The sequence below is a fragment of the Strix uralensis genome, chromosome 3 (assembly GCF_047716275.1).
Source record: "Strix uralensis isolate ZFMK-TIS-50842 chromosome 3, bStrUra1, whole genome shotgun sequence".
NCBI classification, from domain to species: Eukaryota; Metazoa; Chordata; class Aves; order Strigiformes; family Strigidae; genus Strix; species Strix uralensis.
Window position 1 is genome coordinate 21,630,583 of NC_133974.1, and position 23,261 is coordinate 21,653,843.

The following is a 23,261-nucleotide window of genomic DNA, read 5'->3' on the forward strand; positions in this document are numbered from 1 at the left end:
ATTAATGAGATCCGGTGGATCTAATGTTACTGCCACAAAAGTGTAACAACTCATGTGAAGTGATTGGTATTATAAGGATAAAAATGAAAAAAAGAAATAATTAAGCTTTAGTTGTTAATACAAGTTGTGAAATAACTGCAGATGTTATTTACTCAGATTTCCATACAGCATTTCATACAGAAAGGAAATATGCTTAGTGTTTTACTGCTTGAGATAAACGAAATATTTCAGTTATATCTAGAAAATCGAGACAACCACAGCTGCAGAAGAAAAAATAAGTTTTGCTGAAAATAATTAATATGTTGCACTTCTTGGTCTTTTCTGATATTTTCCCTCTGCATTTTGCTCAGTCCACTTCTTTCTTTTCATATCTCTGCATGTTTTAGTTAGTCATATTTTAAATGCATATAATTTTTCTCCATGGTTACACACCAGGTTTGTTGTTTTTCTGTCCTGGTTGAGTTTCCAAATCCTGTTCAGCTGGTTCATGATTTTGAGTACTTCTATTATAACGAAAATCCTGAACAGCACAACACATCTATATCACCTTCTCAGCTACTATTTTAAAAGATCTGATATAAAGTAATTAAAAACTGTAACAGCACAGCTGGGTTTGAATTTGAAATGTAGTTCTGTCTGTCCTCAATAATACTTCTTTAATAAATTCTGCCTATTTTAAATTGCTGATATGAAAGTAAAGATTCATTACTAAATGCTGGCATTTTTAAGGTTTTAATAAATTAATTACTGCAGAAGAGCATCATACATTTCACATTATAGAAAAAGGAAATTAAAAGTATAACATTAGGTTTCAAAAGTGTCCTAGAAAATACTTTCTTCATCCCATTGATATATATCCATAAAGTTAAATCTTTGTATTAGAAAATATTTCTAGTTGTTTAATAACACAGTGTCCATCTGGTATGGTATTTCTGGACTAATGGCCATTTTATTGTGTGGCTTTCCCATGTTTTGACTGGGGATTAGATCTCCTTCTGTCCTAATTCATTTTATTTCCAACATCTTCAAAGGAGCAGGAGCCTTAATGTAACGTCACAATTTATTTTTTTTCACTGACAAAAAAATCAAACCTTATTACAATAATTTGTACATTACCTGAAAAGAAAGTACTGGATACTAATTCTATAACTCCATACAGGTTATCTGGTGTTTCACTTCTTGGAAGCACCACACAGACTCATCAAATCACAGTATCACTGAGGGCAGAAGGGACCTCTGGAGGTTTCTAATGCAGCCTCCTGCTCAAAACAGGGTCAACTATGACAGGAAGAGTTTGATCCATAACCACTCTCCCCAGAGTCCAGTCATTCAGTTTATGTTTATCCATCCAGACCATAATGTACCTGCACCCTTGAATCAAGAGTATTGTGGAAGACAGCTTCAAAAGCCTCACAGGAGTACACGTAAACAACATCTGCTGCTCTCCCCTTGTATACAAATTACATCATTTTATTATAAAAGGCAATCAGGTTGGTCAGGCATGATCTACTCTTGCTAAATCCACACTGACTGTTCACAGTCACCTTCTCCTTCATGCGCCCATGAAATCTCCTTCACATGTTCCAAGAGGACTCACTCTACAATGTTGCGAGGGCCCAAAGTGTGGCTGCCAGGCTGTGTTTCCCCATATCTCACTTAAGGCCTGTTTTTAAGGTGGGTGCAATATCTGCCTTTCTCTACTCATTTGGAAGCTCCCCTGATGCCTGTGATCTTTGAAAGATGATAGAGAGTGGCCCTGCAAGGACATCAACCAGTGCTCTCAGCACCTCGGATACAGTTCATCAGGCCCCATGGAGTTCTTGCAAGGAAACTGCCTTGACCTTCACCCACTACTGGTAGTTCACCTCCTTAGACTATCCTGAAAAGCAGAGGCCTAGGACACCTGATAGCTGAGGCAAAGAAGGCATCAAATAGAATCACAGAATCATTTAGGTTGGGAAAGACCTTTAACATCGTTGAGTCCAACGGCAAACCTAACACTGCCAAGTCCACCACTAAGCCGTGTCCCTAAGTGCCACATCTACACGTCTTTTAAATACCTTCAGGGATGGTGACTCAACCACTTCCCTGGGCAGCCTGTTCCAATGTTGACAACCCTTTCACTGAAGAATTTTTTCCTAATATCCAATCTAAACCTCCCCTGGCGCAACTTGAGGCTATTTCCTCTCGTGCTACCTTGAGGCCTACTCCTCTCATCCCAAAGTGTCCACTTTCACCTGCCCCATTCAGCCACAGTCCCACACTTCCCTTGTTCAGCCTTTTATTACTAATACAGTGATAGAAGCTCTTCTTGTTGCCCTCAGTGTCCCTTGGAAGTCTTAACTCCAGTTGAGCTCTGACTGTCCTGACACCATTCCCACACAATCATGCAGTGTTTCTAAATTCCTCCTTTGTAGTCCATCTTTCCTCCATTTTTGCACTGAAGCTCAGCCATGAGTTCCCTGTTTAACAAAGCTCTTACGCTGCCAAGTCTACCTGACATCCTGAGTATTGTTGATGGACATTCCTGCTCATGGAGGAGGTTTCTGCTCTGTCACTCCACTCTGGCTGGAGATGGCTGGACCTAATCAGCTACAGATTTCACCATTACAAAATTAATCTCATGCAGCAAAGTCATGACAAGACAGAATATAATTCTCTTTGTTTATTAGTATGAAGATACACTAAGATCTTACATAACTTAGATCCAGAAGTTTCCTTGGTCAAGAAGATAAATGTCATGGCCAAATCTTTATTTAATATACTCTGAAAAATGCTTGTAACTGAGGCTTCCTTTATTCTCCTTCATAAAATAACTCTAATAGTCAAAAAACTCTGGATAAGAGAGAGAATGAAGAACATATCATAATCCCCAAAATTGTACTCTTCCACAGATTTTCTCCTTTAGAGGAGAAGACAGAGTGGTAAAACAAACAATTCAACTTTGAAAAGGTGGCCTTCATCTACTTGTGTTTCTTCATTTTCTTCGTTTTAGAAATAATTATTAGAATTACAGTTGGAATGCATGAAAAACACTGTCACCATGAAACTGCATAGGAATCAACTGCTCAGATAACTTTGTGCATCTCTGAGGATGGAGATTCCACAAAATCTAAACTTGAACCTTGGATCTGGGAAACATGATCTCACATACTGCCTAGATATTTCAGGTGTCTTACTTTTAAGAGGCTCCAGCTGAAACTTAGCTCCAGCCTGGCAAAGTAGAAAAACGTAAAATATACACACATATATACATATGAGTGTAAGTAGCATGCTATATGGCATACTATTCCTGAAAGGTTTCCGATTCCTGAATCACAAATTCCCCAGTTTACTTTGCTGCAGAAAAATTTAGCGGCAATTTAAGCAGAATAATTCTCCCACGCAATTAATGAATAAACTGAACAGCAATTAATAATCCTGTTCCTCTCAATATACCAAGCAAATGAGTGGTAGTAGATCTGTGGGCTTGGTTGGTGTGTATAGCTATGAATAGTATTTATAGAACATGCTAAACAGAAATCACATAAATAGCTCCATCTCAAACATTTAAACTGGTTATGACTGCTATAAAAAGAATTAAAGTTTAAGTAAGTATTTAAACTTCATCATGATCAATTCAGTTGTGAACCTCTTAATAATACCCAGAATATCATGATTATCCACAGAACAGTGTTCACTTTGCAATCATATAAAGGGATTCTGCTACCAAAAAGGCTGTAAATCTGGATGCTTAAAAACGACTTAACAGAGTCAAGAACACAAAACCATTTTAACAGAAAGAAATTGCTACAAAAACATTGGAACCTTTTTTTTCATAACAGAAATTGGAGGATTAGGGAAAATCACAAGCCGAACATAAGTCAATCATCTATTTCATGCTCCACGGTGTGTAATTATGAGTACTTCATGAGATAGGTCTAGAGCAATCCTGTTCGATTCAGCGTATTGACCAGGCCACAGCTGGAGTCCCGTAAACAATTTTTACAGCCAGATATGGGCCAACTGAAAAAGCCAATAGCAAAGAAAATGCATGATTCAAAGGGACTGATGCTGCTTATACTACAGAATATATTTTACAAGGGCATGTAGGTATAGGACAATGGCTTTAAACTGAGAGAGGGTAGATTTAGATTAGATATAAGGAAAAAAGTTCTTCACAGTGAGGGTGGTGAGACACTGCAACAGGTTCCCCAGAGAAGTTGTGGCTGCCCCCTCCCTGGAAGTGTTCAAGGCCAGGCTGGACGGGGCTTTGAGCAACCTGGTCTAGTGGAAGGTGTCCCTATCCATGGCAGGGGGTTGGAACTAGATGATATTTAAGGTCCCTTCCAACCCAAAACATTCTATGATTCTGTGATATATTGACAGTCTTGAGATACACAGAAAGCTGCTGCGAAGAGCAAATATCCTACTGCAATGATTGAAGTAACAGCAGATTTCAAGTGCATCAAAAAAAGAAGTAAAGCCAAAGGTGTGAAGAAATGCAGATTAATCAACTCAATTTGATCCTGACCAACTTGGGTCTCCAGGTGCCAGGGAGCAGCGAGAGTGGGCTGCTCCACCAGGGAAGGTAAGCAGGGAGCGCAGGGTGGTTTTGAGGCAGGCAGGGGCAGTATCCTTACCCACCAGGAGTGCAGTCCCACAGTACATGAGCAGGAAAACTAGAGCAAAATGCAGCAAGTACAATATCAAACCTGACAAAATAGAGAGGAATGTTTATAAACAGACACAGGTAATGCATGAAGAAGAGACATGTAAATTCTCCTTAAATTCAATCAAATTAGAAAAGTTCTCTCTCCCACCGTTCAGTTGATCCACAATGAGAAAACTTCATGTCATATACTTATTTCTCTCCACTACCACTGTAATCAAGTTGTTGGCAGACTAACAGTCAAGATACTAGCAAGACCTGACAACCTGGAACAAGAACTGAGAATAACCAGGAATTAAATAATTAGGGCACTGGGAACTGCAGTCACATTTATATATTGCTTTGTATAGGCAGAAAAATGCCCTATGTTACAGCTAGATTATGGGTGTTCTATCTTGTTCAAGGATGCTTTAAACCAGAATTAAAGCGGCTGAAACACTATTTTTGAAAGGTTTTTTTTTTAACTCTAATCTTCCCCCTATCTTTAGTTTATTTCCTAACTTCTGATGAATTAATAGGAAGAATAATTTCCCCTAGCAAGAAAGAGGGTGTTTTGCATGCCTCAAAGATTACCCACATCTACTGCCAGGAATATTCTTCACTAATCTGCTCTGCCTCAGTTCTTAAAAGAACCAAGTAATGATGAGTACTCTGCAGCCCATGAAGAAGAGCAAACAAGCAGAAGTTCTTTCCTATACAGAGTTCCTCAGTTTGTCTAAGTAAGGGAATTTGCAAACTGAGGGAATATTTTTCATTTTACTTCTCATAGCACATCTGAGAATAATATTCCACACCCTCTCAAATGTAAGAAAATTGGGAAGGAGTAGTAAGAAGGAGGAAGAGAAAGAGCTGTCAACATTTATTCTTTCAGCCTGATCTATAGTGCTACACATTAGGATAGAGCCTAAAGATTCTAAGGAAAGTGTGCGTTAGCGGGTGAAGGCAAGGAAGAGACAGGTAATCTCATTTGTACACTACTGGAGAGAGAGAGGGAGAGAGAGAGAGCGCACAGATAATAAGAAGCCTGCATCTTTTAATCATTTGGAATATAAAAACATAGAATCAAATTTAGTGAGCCTATATCCAGACAGACTAGTAATGCATTACAAGAGAACAGGTCTGCAGGGTAAAACTGCTTTTATCAAGGACGCAACACTCCTACCATGGGCATTTTGGGGAGGTTTTATTTTGGACTTGCTGTAACGTGTCCCATGGACCGAACCCTCATTAGTGGCTGCAATTAATCAGATGCATCTATGGAACACCTTTCAGTTTAGTTCCACCTGAAAGACATTCAGCTTGGATGCTTCTGTATCAGCATTTCAGTTCACTCCAGAAGTAGATTTTTTGAAGAAAACCTCCCCCAGTCATTCCCACTTCTCATGCTGCAGCCTGCCTTGCAGCATGGTCTAGAGCACACGAGCTGGAGGAATGCTCCAGGGGCAAAGCTGGAGTGCCCAACCACTAACGGGCGTTCAGTCCACAGGATCAGGCTAGAGCTAATCTGAAATAAAACCCCTGAGATTCACATAGCATGAATGTTCAGTCCCTCTGTCTTACTCCACAAATCTACTTGTATTCAGATGCACTACTTTTACCAACATAGGATATACCTTTGGTGCATTCCAAACCACTTTACAACACAGACTACATGGCAATAAATATGGATGATAATGAGATTCACCTGAAAACCATGCCACTAATCCAAAGTAAAATATTAATGCACATGTCCTAGGATGAAATAAAGACTCTTAGGAATGTAATATTTTCCATCACCATTTTATGCTTTGTTCTGCAAGCCACAGACTATATAAATATTTGTTTTGAAAAAAAAAAAAAAAAAAAAGTCCTTCACTCAGCTCACTGATGGTGAATTCATCTGAATAAAAGGGTCAGCAAGTCTCAAACTCTTCTGACCCCATCAAGTTAGTATCAATGACAAACAGCACAGCTACAGCAAAGAGTGGTAACATCCATACTAGCAAATAAAGCAGCTGAGAGCCTGGAGGTCAGTTGGCACAACTCTTATCAGTGAATCATCTAACCACTTTTGCCCTGCCTGAAGACATGAACCACAATCATGCTGCCCAGAGGAATGGTCCCAAGTCGCAGTCTGGATATTGTCTGGAAAACTGCTAATTAGCTGAGGACAAAATTATGCTAAGGAAAATGCTAACAGTTTAACAGTATGATCAAATGCATTTTAGTGCTTGGAGCTATGCTGTGGTCTTCTTAGTGCAGTCAGTAGCCAGTAATTCCCACCTACAGAAGAGAAAGGATACCAAAACCTATCTTCAGAAGGGTACAGTCTGAATGGAGTACTATTCTGCTTCTACAGCAGTTACTTGACCACATCCAACGAAACTCCCAGACCTCGAGGTATGGCTGTCCCTCTAAATCACTGATTACCCTGTACCACCAGTGGAGAGACTGGAAGACTATTAAGTCTTGAAAAAATAAGACAAGTTATTATGTTACAGTTAACTGAAAGAGACATAAGAAGTATCTGTAGAGCTCATTAGTGAAAGCACCTTAATTTCACAAAAGAACATGAAATTAGTTCAAGATATTTGATCTGCAAATATCAAGCAAGCTGATGAGAGACTACTTAGATTGCACTTTACAATTAGCGTATCTAAATTTTCATTCTGTGCAGTAGTTCAAGATGACAATTTTCCATCATATTTAAGAAATATAATACTTTTTATTATTTCTTGCAGATTATATATAGAGAATATAGATTACTGCTTGGTTCTTTTAAATCACATCCAATTAAATATAAGATAGAGAATTAGTTGTCAGTGAGCAGAAGCCCTCCTAATGAAACATCAACACCACAAATAAAAGCAAAGACTGTAGTCAGACAAGTCAGTTACAGAGAAACGCTATTCTTAGCCCTAAATAACATTCCCTCGTCTTTCATTTTGGAGAATGTTTTAATTATTTAATTTAAAAATGGAAAAGATCCCTTCTCCCTAGGACAAGAGTTTTTCACTTCATACTGGTAGTACTCTCTCAGCTTGCCTTTGTTTACCAAAGTTTCAGAGGAATACTTGAAAACTAATGAAGCTCTACAATACAATCTACTTTTTACCACTTATAAATTCCATCCAAAAAGAATTTCTAGAACTGCATTATGTTCATCTCACACCTCAGTGCCATAAACCATGGCAATAGGTTGGCGGGTATGTTTTAATTTTATTTATCTTCCTCCTGCTAGATATGCTGGGCTAAGTCATAACTTTTGTAAGGCAGTATAGTCTGGAGCTAATTTTCAAAACATAAAAAGATTTTTATAGTTCTTCCAGAGCAGACAACCCTAACACTAATTGCTTAAAAAATATACACGAAACACTCTTCGCACTTGTTTTGTGGTACATGGCAATGAATCACATATTGGATGAACAGAGAGGAAATTTTATACATTTTAGAAGATGAAGTCTTCATTTTATGCTGGAAATTGATGAAGCAGGATGTTTTTGTGGAACAGAATTAGATTGACCCTGGTCAGATTAAAATGACACTAGAATTATGAGAATTACAGAGTCAACTCAAGCAGGTTTACTACCTTTAATTATATTTAGCTATGAAAACTACAGCCAACAGACATTAAGTTAACCTTACTGACATGCATGAAGGTCTGTCAAACTGCTGAAAACTGAAAAAAAGACAGATATATCAGAGACTTAAGTATGAAATTCCCCTACTACACACAGATACAAGTAACCCAGTGCTCCCTGAGGTCCAGGCAGCACCTGTCTGCCTACTCACTCCTTTCACATCCATTGCCTTTAACAACTACCCTGTAATGTTTCTGTTCTATGAAAAAAAAAATGTTTTAAAAACTAAAATTAACTTTTGTTTACTTCTTGTCAACTGGTGTGATAAACTGTGAAATGGAGCATCTACAAAGAGTACATGTTCAGCTAACAAGAAAGCCTAAAAAATACCTTTTTTTTTTTTTTTAAGGGGTAAAGCGAAGATTATAAAGAAGGAGTAGAAACAAGTGAAGAAAAGAAGTAGAGGGGTACATAAGCACAACAGCACATAAGCACAATTAGTCACACAATAAACTAAAAAATGAAGAGGTGACAAAAAACAAATTGAGTTAGATTGTTAATTGTGGTTGGTTTAGGTTTTTTCCTGACTGGGAGTCAGTAAAAGATTACTCATTCTTTCCTCTTTCCTGACATGTGAAAGAAATATTCTTGAGGGTATTAGTCACAGATGGTTCCAAGTGCTACAAGATTGCCCTTGATAAGAATTACAAATCTAATTTTTGTTTTGTTACTCTACACGTTCAATTACAGGTAGTAAAAGTCAGGAGAAGAAGGCATTCTTCCAAGCTACAATTTATACTGTCTAACTGTTATAAACAACAGAAAGCTCTTTGGGGTTGTGTATGGAAATTGGATCTAAACAATTTCAGTTCATTAATTCTCACCAGTAGGTTGCTGTGGTATCATTTTGACAATTCAGACTTCAGACTTGCTTCTTGGACCAACTACCTAATCCAGATATGCTTAAAGGAGATTGCTTTCCTGTTGGATTCAGTATGTTTTCTGAAAAGATCATGTTGCTTTTGAAAGTCCTCTGAGACCAATGCATCCTGATACATCTCCAACACTGACTGCTTCAACTGAGTTGTGATGGTGCCATGCTTTTGTTAATGTCTCATTTAACAAAAAACCACCACTGTTAAAACTTCTGGAAATCAAACTGCAATTAAGAAATTCATTTTTTTTTTGTAAATGGAGGGTACACTGAATAGATTTAAGCCCTCATCTTCTGAAACTTTGTAAATAGAAAGGGTGATATATATCGAATTTCACCTGATAGAGCAAATACATGTAACTCTAAACAGTGAATAAATTGGCCCATAGCCAATTTCTGCCATCCTTCCCTTGGAGATCACACTATGTAATAAATCAGTAATTCAACCTTAAACTGTTGTGGGCTGGTCATTTTGGCTATGGTAGATATCAGTGATTTTCTAATGTAAAATGAGTGTGAGGTTTGTCTTAATTATACCAAGGAAATTAGAGGTTTGTGTGGAGTTAGATACAGCGGGCTGAAGAGTATCTATTACCTATAGGTTATCTGAAGACTGAGAAGGTCTTCATTTAGTCTTTGATAACCTCAGAGGATATATAATTTCTATAGATTGTAAGAATAAACATGTATTGCCTTACAAATTGTAAATAATTCTAACCATAACCTGTTCTGTGATTATCACTTGGAAGTAGTATCATATAACTAGCCCATGTATAATAAAGTTCTTGCCAGAAAATAGTGCCTTTTTTCTCCCCTCTGTTTTTCACATATTATGAGTACAGACACATACAGGTATGAACTCTACTTCCAGTAGAATCAAAGACTCCTTTAATGATCACAAGATTCTGAATAACAGACAAGATTTTAGCACAGTAAAGTTACTCTTCAAAGCACACTAAAAAGTCTAATCTTTTTATGTGATGCCACTTTTATTATTTAAAAAAGACTATTCTGTTTGTTTAGCATATCCAGAATATGCACCATATGACGCACCAGATGCCTTTGTAATTAATTCATCTTTTAAATGAAAAGTACAATAAATAGGTGCAATAAACAGTGTGTTGATGGAAATGATAACTACACTGACCATTCAAAACTAGAAAAGGAAAAGATTTTATAAAAAGCAATAGCTACATCACAAACAAGAGTGTCAGACTGAACTGGAAACATATGCTTACTTATGCTTCAACTCTATTCTGGAAATAAGCACACAAATAACTGTATATCCTTATACTGCCATTCCGTTAGGGCTCATGAAGGGCAGCAGAAGAACGTCTAAATGCTACATTTACAAAAATGCTGTGTAAGACAGCAGGGTATGTTGAAAAAAAGAGGCGAAGACACATCATATAAAATTAGATTGTAATGCCTGCTTGAAGAAAGAATATTTTACTATTATAGGAGAAACTTGCATTTTATTAACACAACACCTATGAACAATTCCTTAAGCCTTTCTAAAAACATGACTTAATACTGTTAGACAGGATTTGTATGGAAAGATGTGGCTATTAATCTCCTTGCAGTATTTACATGTTAGCTGCAGCCAGTGAAATAAAATTAAAAATCTGTCTCTTTGCCTGTTGATTCAACAGGTTTGCTGGAGAGGCAGATGGCAACACATGCCTGTGCAAACAGTTTTCAAATATGCATGTGTCCTCATGATATCCAATATGAGATTAATTCTGACACTTTCCTCCAACAAATATAATAGTTTTACAGAATCACAGAATCGCCAAGGTTGGAAAAGACCTTGAAGATCATCTAGTCCAACCATTAACCTACCACTGACAGTTCCAAACTACACCATATCCCAAAGTGCTATGTCAACTCACCTCTTAAACACCTCCAGGGATGGGGACTCCACCAGTGCCCTGGGCAGCCCATTCCAACACCTAACAACCTGTTCTGTAAAGAAATACTTCCTAATATCCAGTCTAAACCTTCCCTGGCACAACTTGAGGCCATTCCCTCTTGTCCTATCACTTGTTACTTGGTTAAAGAGACTCATCCCCAGCTCTCTGCAACCTCCTTTCAGGTAGTTGTAGAGGGCGATGAGGTCTCCCCTCAGCCTCCTCTTCTCCAGACTAAACAACCCCAGTTCCCTCAGCCGCTCCTCATACGACATGTGCTCCAGACCCTTCACCAGCTTCGTTGCCCTTCTCTGGACACGCTCGAGTAATTCAATGTCCTTTTTGTAGTGAGGGGCCCAAAACTGACCACAGTAATCGAGGTGCGGCCTCACCAGTGCCAAGTACAGGGGTAAGATCCCTTCCCTGTCCCTGCTGGCCACGCTATTTCTGATACAAGCCAGGATGCCATTGGCCTTCTTGGCCACCTGGGCACACAGCTGGTTCATGTTCAGCCAGCTGTCAATCAACACCCCCAGGTCCCTCTCTGACTGGCAGCTCTCCAGCCACTCCTCCCCAAGCCTGTAGCGCTGCTGGGGGTTGTTGTGGCCCAAGTGCAGCACCCGGCATTTGGTCTTATTGAAGCTCATATAGTTGGCCTTAGCCCATCGCTCCAGCCTGTCCAGGTCTCTCTGCAGAGCCTCCCTACCCTCGAGCAGATCAACACTCCCACACAACTTGGTGTCATCTGCAAATTTACTGAGGGTGCACTCGATCCCCTCGTCTAGATCATCAATAAAGATGTTAAACAGGAGTGGCCCCAAAACCGAGCCCTGGGGGACACCACTCGTGACCAGCCACCAACTGGATTTAACTCCGTTCACCACCACTCTTTGGGCCCAGCAATCCAGCCAGTTTTTTACCCAGCGAAGCGTGTGCCCCTCCAATCCATGAGCAGCCAGTTTTGCCAGGAGAATGCTGTGGGAAATGATGTCAAAGGCCTTACTAAAGTCAAGGTAGACAACATCCACAGCCTTTCTCTCATCCAATAAGCAGGTTGCCCTGTTGTAGAAGGGCATACACTTGGAGGAAGACTGCTTCTACAGAGGAGACAAAATAAATATTCATGACTACCTCCCATATCATTTAGCACTGTTTTGACTGTGTATGCTTGTTCTGTATTTTTTATGTTACGTATTAGCTATTATATAAGCTACATAATATAATACATCCATATTCATGGTGATGCTAAACATACAACTCCTTAGTTACACAAACAGCAGAAGCAAGTATGCTTGTGCTCATAAGTTAAATGAATGAGTATTCTCCAAAGAAGTCTGCATCCATGAGTGGATGGGACAGGATAGTGCATGATCGAAGGAAAAGAAAAAAGAAAAAAACAAAGACTAAAAAAACCCCAACAAAATCTAATTGAGATACAGAAGAAAACTTCAAAACTGAAAAATATTCTCCACGTAATGTTCGGGGAAGTTTCATCATCTATTCAGAAAATGTAAAGTACTGAAAAACAATTTACTCAATCCAAATTTACAAAAAAACCAACTCAAAACCTTAACTAAAAACCTCTTTCCTTCAGCTTCTCTACTGGTAAAGTAGGAACAACAATGCTCACCCACTTCACAGTGTACTCTGAAACTTAGTAGACTACACTACTGCTTACAGTTTAACCAGTGTACAGAGAAATGTTAACAACTGCTAGCATGAACCACAGTAATAGCACTGTGGCAGTTCTGTCCACCAGCGTGATAGTAAGCGCAATGCAGTGTTTTTCTGCTGGCTATGTGAAAATGGCCCATCACAAAACACAGGCTGAGCTACCCTGAGCCCCATTTCAACTCCTTCCATTTGTTGTTAGGCCTCCTGCAAAACTGGGCATAAATGGCAAATCCCATCAAAAGGTACAACAACCAAACTTCCATTTTGTGGCAAGAAAGAATCACCAAGAGATGATGATAAAGATTTGACACCGAAAGGCTTTGATTCCATTTCTGTCTGGATAAGACTGCTTCTGTGGTCTGCAACAAATCAATTAACACCTTTCTGCCACACATCTCTCTAAGTGCAGAAGTCAGTACTGCTTTAGATCAAGGAAGTCCTATGGAACTTGGCAGCTCAGACGCTGGGAAGTGTGTTTATACATGTAAGAAGTGGATGATAACCATCCATGAAAAAAAGCTACTCCGGATGCACTTTGCACTGCAGATTGCATTGCACAGAACTTGCCTGTTCAGGGGAAAAGTTTCTCAATTTTTATTCATCTGGTGACTTAGAAGTCTCATATAAACTGTGCAAAGGCAAAAATCCCAAAACAACAGGCATAAACAGTCCTGCAAGTTTGGCATGGTGGAGGGAGGCATTCTAAGGCTAATGATTTTACTGTATCATACAGTGTGAGCATGTACTGTGCCTCTCTAAATACAGTACAAAAGAACTGAGGTTTTGCATTGATTTTCCTGCCCAGAATTTCTCTAAATACTACAAATGCATTTTGTCCCTACTACAATCTGAACTTCACAAGGAGATGATAAACGAGGTAATATTGATTAGATTCTGCTAAAGGGTTCCAGCTTTTCAAGGTTATATCCTTTAGAGAGTTTGTAAATCTCATTACAGAAATCTGCCTGCTGATATACATAAATAAAGAGTGACAGAAGAGTTCCAGTATGACAGCTCTCACTGGAGTCACACTATTCTTCAGACAAAGTTCAGACAAGCAGGTACAGAGGAGTTCAACACAGTAGAATCAGCCTACCTTTTTCAAAGAAAACAGACCAAAACCAATTTAGATCATATCTGTATTAAATGAGTGTTACTGATAAAGGGTGTCTGGAGTGAAGCACAATCTTGGGCCTCCATTGGCTTTAACTGTCAGCTTTGTCAGTAATATGAAGGATGAGCAAATCCACTAAATTGTTCCAAGTACTTTAACACACAGTTTTTATAGTAAATTAATCTCAGCTTCAGATGAAAGTCAGCATCAGCCTTTCCCTGCTTTTGGTGGGAGGGGAAAAAAAAAAAAAAAAAAGTACGATACAGCATGCAAAAAAGCAAGTACAAGAATCTGCTAAATTCCCCTCAAGTTATGTATTCATTCTTAACTATTGGAGGAAAAGGAGAGGCACTTCCACTAACCATCTGCTTTTTAAAAACCTTCATTGCTTAGGATTTCTCTCTGAGACATCAGCAGGGGGGCAGTGAGTTGGAGAGAGTAATACTGAAAAGGACCAGGGATCTCCTCTGCCCTGGTGGACAGAAGGCTGTACAAAGTCACCAGTAGACTCTGCCAGCCACGAAGGCTAATGGCATCAGCAACAACAGAGACACAATCCATGTAATCATTTCTCTTTACTTGGCACTCATTAGACCGCATCCAGTTTTGGGCCCTGCAATACAAGAAACATGCTGACAAACAGGAGTAAGTCCCATCGATGTCCACCAAAATGGTCAGGGGGCTGAACCTCTCCCCTGTGAGGAGAGGCTGAGTAAGCTGGGCTTGTCTGCACCTAAAGAAGTGGCTTTGGGGAGAAGCTAACAGCAGGCCACCGCTTCACCCAGCAGGGAGTTGTTGTGCAGTCTCCCTCCTTGGAGGTTTTAAAGATGCAATGGGAAAAGACCTGAGCAACTCAGTCTGAATTCAACACGGTTGCTGCTTTCAGGGGAAGGTTAGGCTCGCGGACCTCCCAAGGTCCCTTTCAACCTGAATGAGTCTGATTTGTGTTTGTTGACTCTATTATCATGATGCCTCTGACAAGCAATATTAGGTGTCGGTGTTGTAGGAACACGGTCACGCCCTGTTCCTTCTGCTGAGCTCTGCTACCATTTCTATTCTCAGCAGTCTCTGCACTCCAAAGTGAAAGTGATTCAATTTATATTCATCTCATAAAACATTTAAAACATCAGAAAAAAATTGCTTACAATATGAAACACAGATCTGAGGTGTAAAAAGAATACCAATGCTGCTCTTTTTCTGAGACATTGTTTTTCAGAGCAGCAGGTGGGCACAAGTCTTATTTCCATTAAGATGTTAAAGCCGTAAGCTTGAATATGTTTTTTATTGGTTTGATAACTGTTTTCATGGAGATACGTACAGGTAGAAGCAGGATTCAGATTTGGTTTGTGGTGGTTGGGAAGCCAAGTGAAAAAATGTGAAATGTTTGCATATTCTGATATTTAGTAAGTACTTGGCAAATTTCTTTAACAGGATCTCAAAACTACCAATTTCACAGATTTTTAGGGTAAAAAACATCTTCCCAAATTAGTGGGAATTCAACAAAATTTGCACTGGAAAGTAATTATTAGACTTCACACAATGCAATCCATGGACATGCCCTATCATGAAGCTCCGCCATCTGTTTTCTTGTTTTCCATCCCCAAATCAAGAGACAAATTCTGTTCATGACAAAAGTTTCTGAAATCAGCTTTTGCCCAGCAAGGAATTTTGATAGAAAATGAGTGTGTGGGAGGAAAGACTTCAATTAATAAGTATATCCTATTGATTTGTATTATGGCATAGACAGATCTTGGAAATAATCTTGAAATCCACGCCACCTAAGTGCTGATAGAACTTTTAATAAAAAGCATAGGAAGGTTGAGGCTTCTTACAGCCACATACAGTACGACTGAATGCAGTCCAACACTACCAAATTAGTGATGAGGAATATTAATGGTGGTCACCTATTTTAGGAAAATGGCAAGATTAAATGCTGACCCTGAAAAGATAGATAGCAAAAAGGCAAGACACCGATGTTTGTGGTAACATGACACCTAGCGTTCATTTTTAGGAAGCTTCTATATTGGTGGGTGCCAAATTTTGAAAAAAATATCAATGCCTCAGGACTTGCTTTCCAAATTAAAAAAAAAAAAGCTAAATATTTACATTAACATCTCTATCCAAATATCTAAATTACATAGACATAGTGGGAAAAAAAAGAGGAGGAAAGGAACAGAAAATCTGCATGTTCTGCATCTCCTCCTCTTACCGAGTGCACAATTTGGGTAACTCCAGAAACAAGCACTATCTGAAAGAAGTTCCACATCATCTTTTTCCTTTGGGTTTCTGCTGAATAAGAAAAGTCTACTGATAACTTCCATACACAGCCACAAAAAAGCTATTAGAAAACTGGTTTACGACACATTACACGCACAACAGAAGTTTAAGAGAATTCCCTATTCTAAAAAAACAACAACCAGTGACAAGGTTTATGTATACATAGCAATGAGCTATACACTTTTATTTCTTCATTTAAAATCCTGGCATATCAACAGTATGAGTGACTGTAAGGCTATCAATCCCTTTCTTGCTTCTAGCATCCCAATGAAAACCATAGTATCTAATGCATACTAGATCCATCAGACCATAAAACCCATGTGAAAATCATGGCACAGGCACTCTGACATGGTGAGTAACAATTCCTAAGGGATTTGACATCTTGAGTATTTCTGAGGGGCAAAGAGGGGAAGAATTATATGAGAGGTCAGAACAAAAAGTTCATTACAGATAGAGGAAGAATACACTGGCTTTCTGAAATCAGCTCAATAAGAACATGTGTCTGATCCTGAATGAAATAAGTATCAGAAATTACACTGAGACTGGCAAAACATTAGAGACAAGGTCTGACTGAAACTTCAGTTCTATAGAACAGAACATAAACAAGTGCACTTCAATAAGTTTATAGATAAATTACAAGAAACATTCTTGAAAGAGCTTGTTAGTGTTAAAAATACAAACATGGAATACATTAATATTGTATTTCAAATCTAGCATGCTGTCTTTAGTTTAAAAGTATGCTGAATTACTTTCCAAGAAGAGGTATTTAATTGTCATCCTTCTGAAGACAAAAAAAATAAAAACACATACCTTTAAGTGTTAAGACTGCCTAGCTACCACAGTCCCAGACAATGAATTAGACTCAGCATGCAATATTTAGTAGTTAAATGGGAACTAGTGTTATTGTATCTTCTTTCTGAGAAAAATGTGCACAGACACAGTCAACACACCAATATTAAAATACACATTTTTCTTTTAGCAAGGTAAACAGACCTAGATTCCAATATTGTTAAATAAGAAGATGCAAGTCAAGCACTTGTCACACTGTTAATTATAAAACAAGTCTGTATTTTTTAAGATGTTTTGAGCATAATTCTCAGCAGAGGTTGAGTATGTGGCATCTCTGGGGAGCCAGGCAGTTATTAACTCACCTAAATAAATATCTACCATAAGATGTCCCTGTTGAACTTAAAGTCTATGGGGCTTTTTTTTTTAAGACTATATATACATACATTGTTTCAGTCATACATGTCTATTTAAAATACTCTGAAACTTGTTCTGTGTTTATTGGAAACATACAGCTTGCCAAAGCTCTACATTCATGGCACTATTTCCCATTTAGGGTCTAGATAAACTATATAGCCACAAGCCTTTAGTTCCTACCAATCTTGTCCAAAAGGTCAGTTCACCATTTATTCAGCATCTACTTCAGTCCCAGGGAGAAGTCCCATGTTATCACCAGGAACAGCATGTCCTATTGGCCTTAAACATATACATTTAACACAACTATAAGAATACTAGTCATGAATTTCACCTAATAATAGTGATTATCCCTCACCTTTAACGCTGAAATATTCTGAACTGCCATACAACCTACTCAGCTGTTAACATTTTAGGTAATTGCTGCACAGATTATTTTTGCAGTTCAGGAACAGGTCTTACAAATTAAGGGCTGTGGGACAGCTTTAAAACACAGAGGATTCTAGAGTAGGTTTGATTCTATTACTTCCTTTTGAATTACAGAAATTCTGAAAAGCCAAAGGATGAATGTTTGCATCTCTTCACACACAGTTGAAAGAAAGATGCAAATACACAGTGCATACAGTGCAAAAGCTGGCTAGGACAAGACAACAGTTTGTTTCCACAGATTTCCGTGCAGTTGTCATACATGCTTATGATTTCAGGTAGCCTCTGCCCTTTGCTCCCACACTGGCATCTTCCAAATATTTACTCTCAGTCTTACGATTAGAGAGGCTCAAAGCAGTTATGAATTCACTGTGAGGGAGAACACGTCTTCCTTCACCCTTCATGCATCCTTCATGCAGCTGATAGGAAACACCTTCTAAACAACACTCTGGATAAAACATGAGGGAGGTAACACCGTTTTCCTTTAAAAATTGCAAGGCTGTGGTCACAGAAATAGCTTGAAAGACAGGGCAAAAAAAAAAATAAAAAATGAAAGGGCTGTGCATCTTAACACCGGTAAATTATTTTGTAATAAATGCAATGACTAACTTTTTAGGCGGTGACTGAAAAACACTTGAGATTACACTTCAACAGAATAACTTTACACACCAAGAAGAACGGCACGTTGAACCACAGAGTCTGTAACGACTTTAAAAGGTATGCAGGGCATACCTACTACATTTTACATAAATCAGGGACAGCGGAGAACCGCCGTCAGAGGGCATCATTCATAAATGATTTTCCAAATACGTTGCCATGAAGTAGCAAGTTATTTTCCAACTCCCTCACGGGCTTCTCCTAGAAGTGCGTGAGGTGCTAAATACGTCGAAGTAGCTAATTTTTTTTGTCGGCACAGGCTTACAGCTGGGTTACAAACCGAGCGATTCAACGCCGTCCCCGGGAAACTCGACCTTCGCCCTGCAACCTGTCACGGCGGGTTGAAAATCGCGACCGCAGCAGGTACAACCCCCGCAGCGCAGGGGACAAGTCCCCCCCGACCGCGCTCGGACCGCCGGTGCCCGCTCGGCTCCTCACCCCCGCGGCCCGTGGGGGGCTGAGGGGGCGAAGCGCGGCAAGGCGGGAGCCCCCCCTGAAGGAGCCGCGCTGAGCCCGGGCACCTGCCGCCTCGTTCCTCCGAGAGCCCCTCGGCGTCGTGCGGGGCTGGCCGGCCGGGCCGCCGCGGCGGGCTGAGGCGGGGGGGAGCGGCGGGACGGAGGTCTCCCCTCAGCCCGCCACGGCCTGCGCCGCCCCGCTTCCCGCTACCCTCACGCAGGCGCCTCCCTCCCGCCCTCCGGGTAGCGCCGCCGGCGGGACCCTCCCCACCCTCCGCCCCGCCGCGGGAGTTGGTACCGGGACGGGCTGAGGGGAGAGCGGGTACTTGCCCAGGTGGGGACGAGGAGGCTGCCGGGGCGCTCGAGCGGTGCTGGAGGAGGCTGTTTCCCCGCCACGCTCATCTCCTCCCATGCAGCTGGCGTAGTCCTCTCAGACGGGCGGCTCGGCGGGACGCGGCGCCTCAGGCACCGACTCCCAAACGCCCGCCCCTACCGGCAGCGCCGGCGTCCCGGCTCCGCGGGGCAGGCTCGCACCGCACCGCTCCGCGCTCTCGCCCGCGGCCCGGGCGGGGCGGCACCGGCAGGGCGGGCGGGGGGTGGGACGTGGAGGGGCTCGCCGGGGACTCGGAGCCAGGAGGGGAGAGGCAGGCGGCGGAGTCGCGCTGGCTATTTAACTTCGCTCTTCTCCGGGGGGAAGGCGCCGCCGCTCTCGCTCCCCTCCCCTCTGCGGCCGCATCCCTCCAGCCGGGCTCTGGGTGCTGCTAAGAGCGCTGCCGCGGCTCGGCTCGGCTCGGCTCGGCCCGCCCGCGCCGCCCCGCGGGGCTGCCCCCAGGCGCCGCTTCCCCGCGGGGCGGCGGCCCGAGACAAGGGCGGGTTTGGTCTCCGGCCTCCCGCACCCTCCCCCCAGGGAAGGCTGTCGGGCAGGGGAGCTTCGGCCGGGGGGATGCGGGCGATGTGGCGGCAAGCTGCGGGCTGAGGGTGCCCCCACGCCAAGCGGCAGCCCCCGACTGCGGCCCACGCCGGGCAGTTGCGCCTGGCGTCGGGGTCATCAGCCACTGCCACACGCGGCCTCCGCCGCAGTAAAGCGCACGGCCCTGGCTCCCTGGGCTCTGAATCAAAACCAGGAGCGGTTTGACATCCCTCCAGTATTCGTGGTAGCCTTGACATTGGATAACACAGGGCAATCTCTGCGGGAAATGTCCCCACCCCTGAACATTGCCATCAGATTTTGCTCTTTAGTTGATCTTTGGCTTCCATTCAAGTTTCTAACCATGGCCTGGGCCATCAATTCTGGGGGAATTTCTTGTAGGTCTGTGGTAGCAGTGCTGAGGCTGTTCCTAAGGAGAAAAGGTTCAACCTGGTCCTTGACATACTACTCTATTAATAGACATATTTTTCTTCTCTGAGGGAAGGGGAAAGCTCTTAACTTTTCCCATCAGTTTATTTAAGAAGATCGGTGTTTCATGCACATACCTTTCTGGTTCTTATCTAAGTGTAATTTGAAAAGACACCTCTATTCGCTGTCGAAGCTTCTGCTTTGTCATGCAAGGATGAGAAGCTATCATACAAATACATAACAGGAAAAAAGAGTGAGGGGAACTGGCCAGACTTTTTCTGAAGTTAGTTTTAAAGATTTTCTCTACTTAATTTTACTTTTTTTTAAAAAAAACAAACAAACAAACAACAAAAAAACCAAACCACCACTTTTGTAAAAGCAGCACAAGTGTTAAGCAGGAAAGAAATGTGCATCATCTTCTACTTGGAGGTAGTACAAAACACTGCCTGACACTGCTATATTTTACCCTAGTATGAACTCCTCTCTCCCCAGGTCTTCCTGTCCAAAAATACCTGACTTTTCGATAAAACCACATCTTACCACAAGCAAATGCTGCTTGCTATTTCTGTTTACTGATTCATCGTTGCATGTAGCAGAGCCTCACAGGAGATGGGGAGAGGTGGACAAGAAGGCAGTCTGGTCTGCGGGGTTATGGGGTTTCAGTTGTTCTCCAGGGGTGCTTCGGGCCCTTTGCCTGTGCCCGAGTTGTTTTCTTTGCCATGCAGCATGGAGTCAGTGCCATTCTAAAGAGGTGAAGCTCGTACTCAAGCCAATCTTCCTCAATCCATCTTGTGCATAAAAAAGCCATTTATCTCACTCCATGCCCCTAGAAAAGTGTGTGACAACACACTAACACTGTGAAATGTTAGAGGAGATGAGTCTGGGCCACATGACCATACAAACTTACCTACACACAGAGTGTGCTGGCACTGTGAAAGGTGTGAGTCTTTCTGGTTAAGGTTAAAGACAATCAAGGAAAGCAAAGCCACACAGATGAGCTGCAGTCGGTTTGGAGATGGATTGCCCCAGGGTCCAAGGGCTAGGAGTTGTCAGAAACCAAATAACAGCAGCTGTCCTGATGATTATTTGCTAGTACGGATAATGGTTTTGCTGTGATTACAAACTTGTTATCACGTCCAGCTTCTGATGGTTCTTCATGCTCTCATAAATATGGACTGTAAGTGGGGATTAAAAAGTGGAGATGCAAGTTAGTGTAAATAAATGTCATAGCAGTACGATACATTAAATATATAGGGGAATTGACTTACAGAGGTTAGTAGAATAGAAAGCCCTTTTCAGAATGTTTCTATTTATCTACAAGCTATACTTTTTAAACTTAAAAATGTTTGTCAATTGGATATTAAGCCTTGCACACAATATATAACTTCCTGAGAAGCTTATCTCAACATTGACAGTTACATAATTGATTTATGGAGTTCACTGAAAACTGGGTAACATCAGGCAGCTAAGGAACTGTTAATGCTTAGTTATTTTTCAATTTAATGAGTACATTTCATAAATTCATGTTCTCCTATAGTATTGCTGTACTGAAAGTAAGTGGGTACATATGATTTGGGGAAGGATTAAAAAGTAAATTCATTATTTTGTACATATTTTGAGCTAAGCCAATTTGTGATAGTCTCATATAATAAATTATTTTAAGGGACAATCAGGTTTAATAGCTTAAGAAACCTATGAGCTTTTTAGGAGTTGATGCCTTGTTCAGTTTACTAGTGAAAACCTTATATACATTTTTCCCTTTCTTCTGTAATTTTTCAGTTTCACTGCATCTCTGATCCTGCAAAAGGTTTTGCTTTTGCCATTCCTAAAATACAACACATGGAAGCTATCTGTCAAGCATCTATTTTAGCGATGAGAGTTTTTATTTTTCGGGATTACATTAAATCCTATAATTTGGAATAAGGCAATTATTTGAAAATTTCTAGCCCTTGAGATTTCATAAAAATCTACAAAATATCAAAAATGTAATCATACAAAAACCCAGTAAATCAAGAAAATACTGAATGTTTTCAATAATATACCATAATTTTAAGTCAAACTCATGATTTTGAGGTGTTACGTTAGATAATGCCCAAGAAGTTTCATTAAGATCTGATTTGGCTGACAACAGGAAAATTGCGAATTGTGCAAAAGACTTGAATAAAATCAGCATTCATGAAAACAGATGCAAACTGCTGAATTTGGAAGATATCGTATTACAGACCTGTCTTTATTTTCTTCTGTTTTTCTACCTATGCTTGCATTCGTACATGCAAACACACACACACACAGATGATACGTGGCTTAGAGAATGAAAACAGAAGACTATTGCCACTAAAACAATAAATAATTTATTTCACTAAGACAAATAGGTGTCAAGGTTAAAGGCTTTTTAAGTGGATTTTCCAGGAAGTGTAGGTATGTCTTACGCAGACATTACAAACATTTCTCTGTCTATACAAAACATCACCCAGCTATTGAAGTCAAGTTTTTGTCTTAATATAAACTCCAAAATTTGCAGATGTACCAGTTTTAGTTTTTATGCGTTAATATTTGCTGTATTCATCAGGAGAAAGGCCCTTTGTAAAACTTAATTGCTTTATGAACTTCATTATACTTAATATTTTACTACCAAAATAAATTCTCCTTCATTTAATTTTGTGTTATGGGAAGAGATCAAAGCTATGGGAAAGTAAAGCATACTTTTCTAAGGAATGCAAGTTAGAAGTTTCTGACTTGGGAAGCCCGTGTAAGGCAAGGTAAAAATGTCACATGTCCCAAGGAAACTGCTGCCTGTCTTGATGAGGATGCTGCCATTTAGCCACCAGTATCCCCCAGTTTAGGAGAAGGAGTAAGGAAGACACTAGTGCAATGACAATTACCATTAGACCCTTATGTCAATCTACTCTCCACTTGTCACTTTTATTGTGTATTAAGCTCATGAGTTGGGAGCCCATCAGAGGACAGTAATGTGTCAGAGGCTGCTTAAGATATACAATGATAAATCACTAAAATTTCACAGGTACGTTATTTTGCTTCAAAAGACAGACACTTCCTTGCTCTCATG

At 40.6% G+C, this 23,261-nt stretch overlaps 1 protein-coding gene across 1 annotated transcript in view; it reads right to left on the reverse strand.

The window, feature by feature from the left end:
• SNTG2 (syntrophin gamma 2) overlaps window positions 1-19,260 on the reverse strand; it is a 293,650-nt gene extending 274,390 nt beyond the window's left edge. Inside the window, exon 1 of the mRNA XM_074864709.1 lies at window positions 19,189-19,260. Within this exon, the coding sequence (XP_074720810.1) occupies window positions 19,189-19,260 (72 nt within the window). The remainder of the gene's footprint in view (window positions 1-19,188) is intronic.
• Window positions 19,261-23,261: the final 4,001 nt, after the last annotated feature.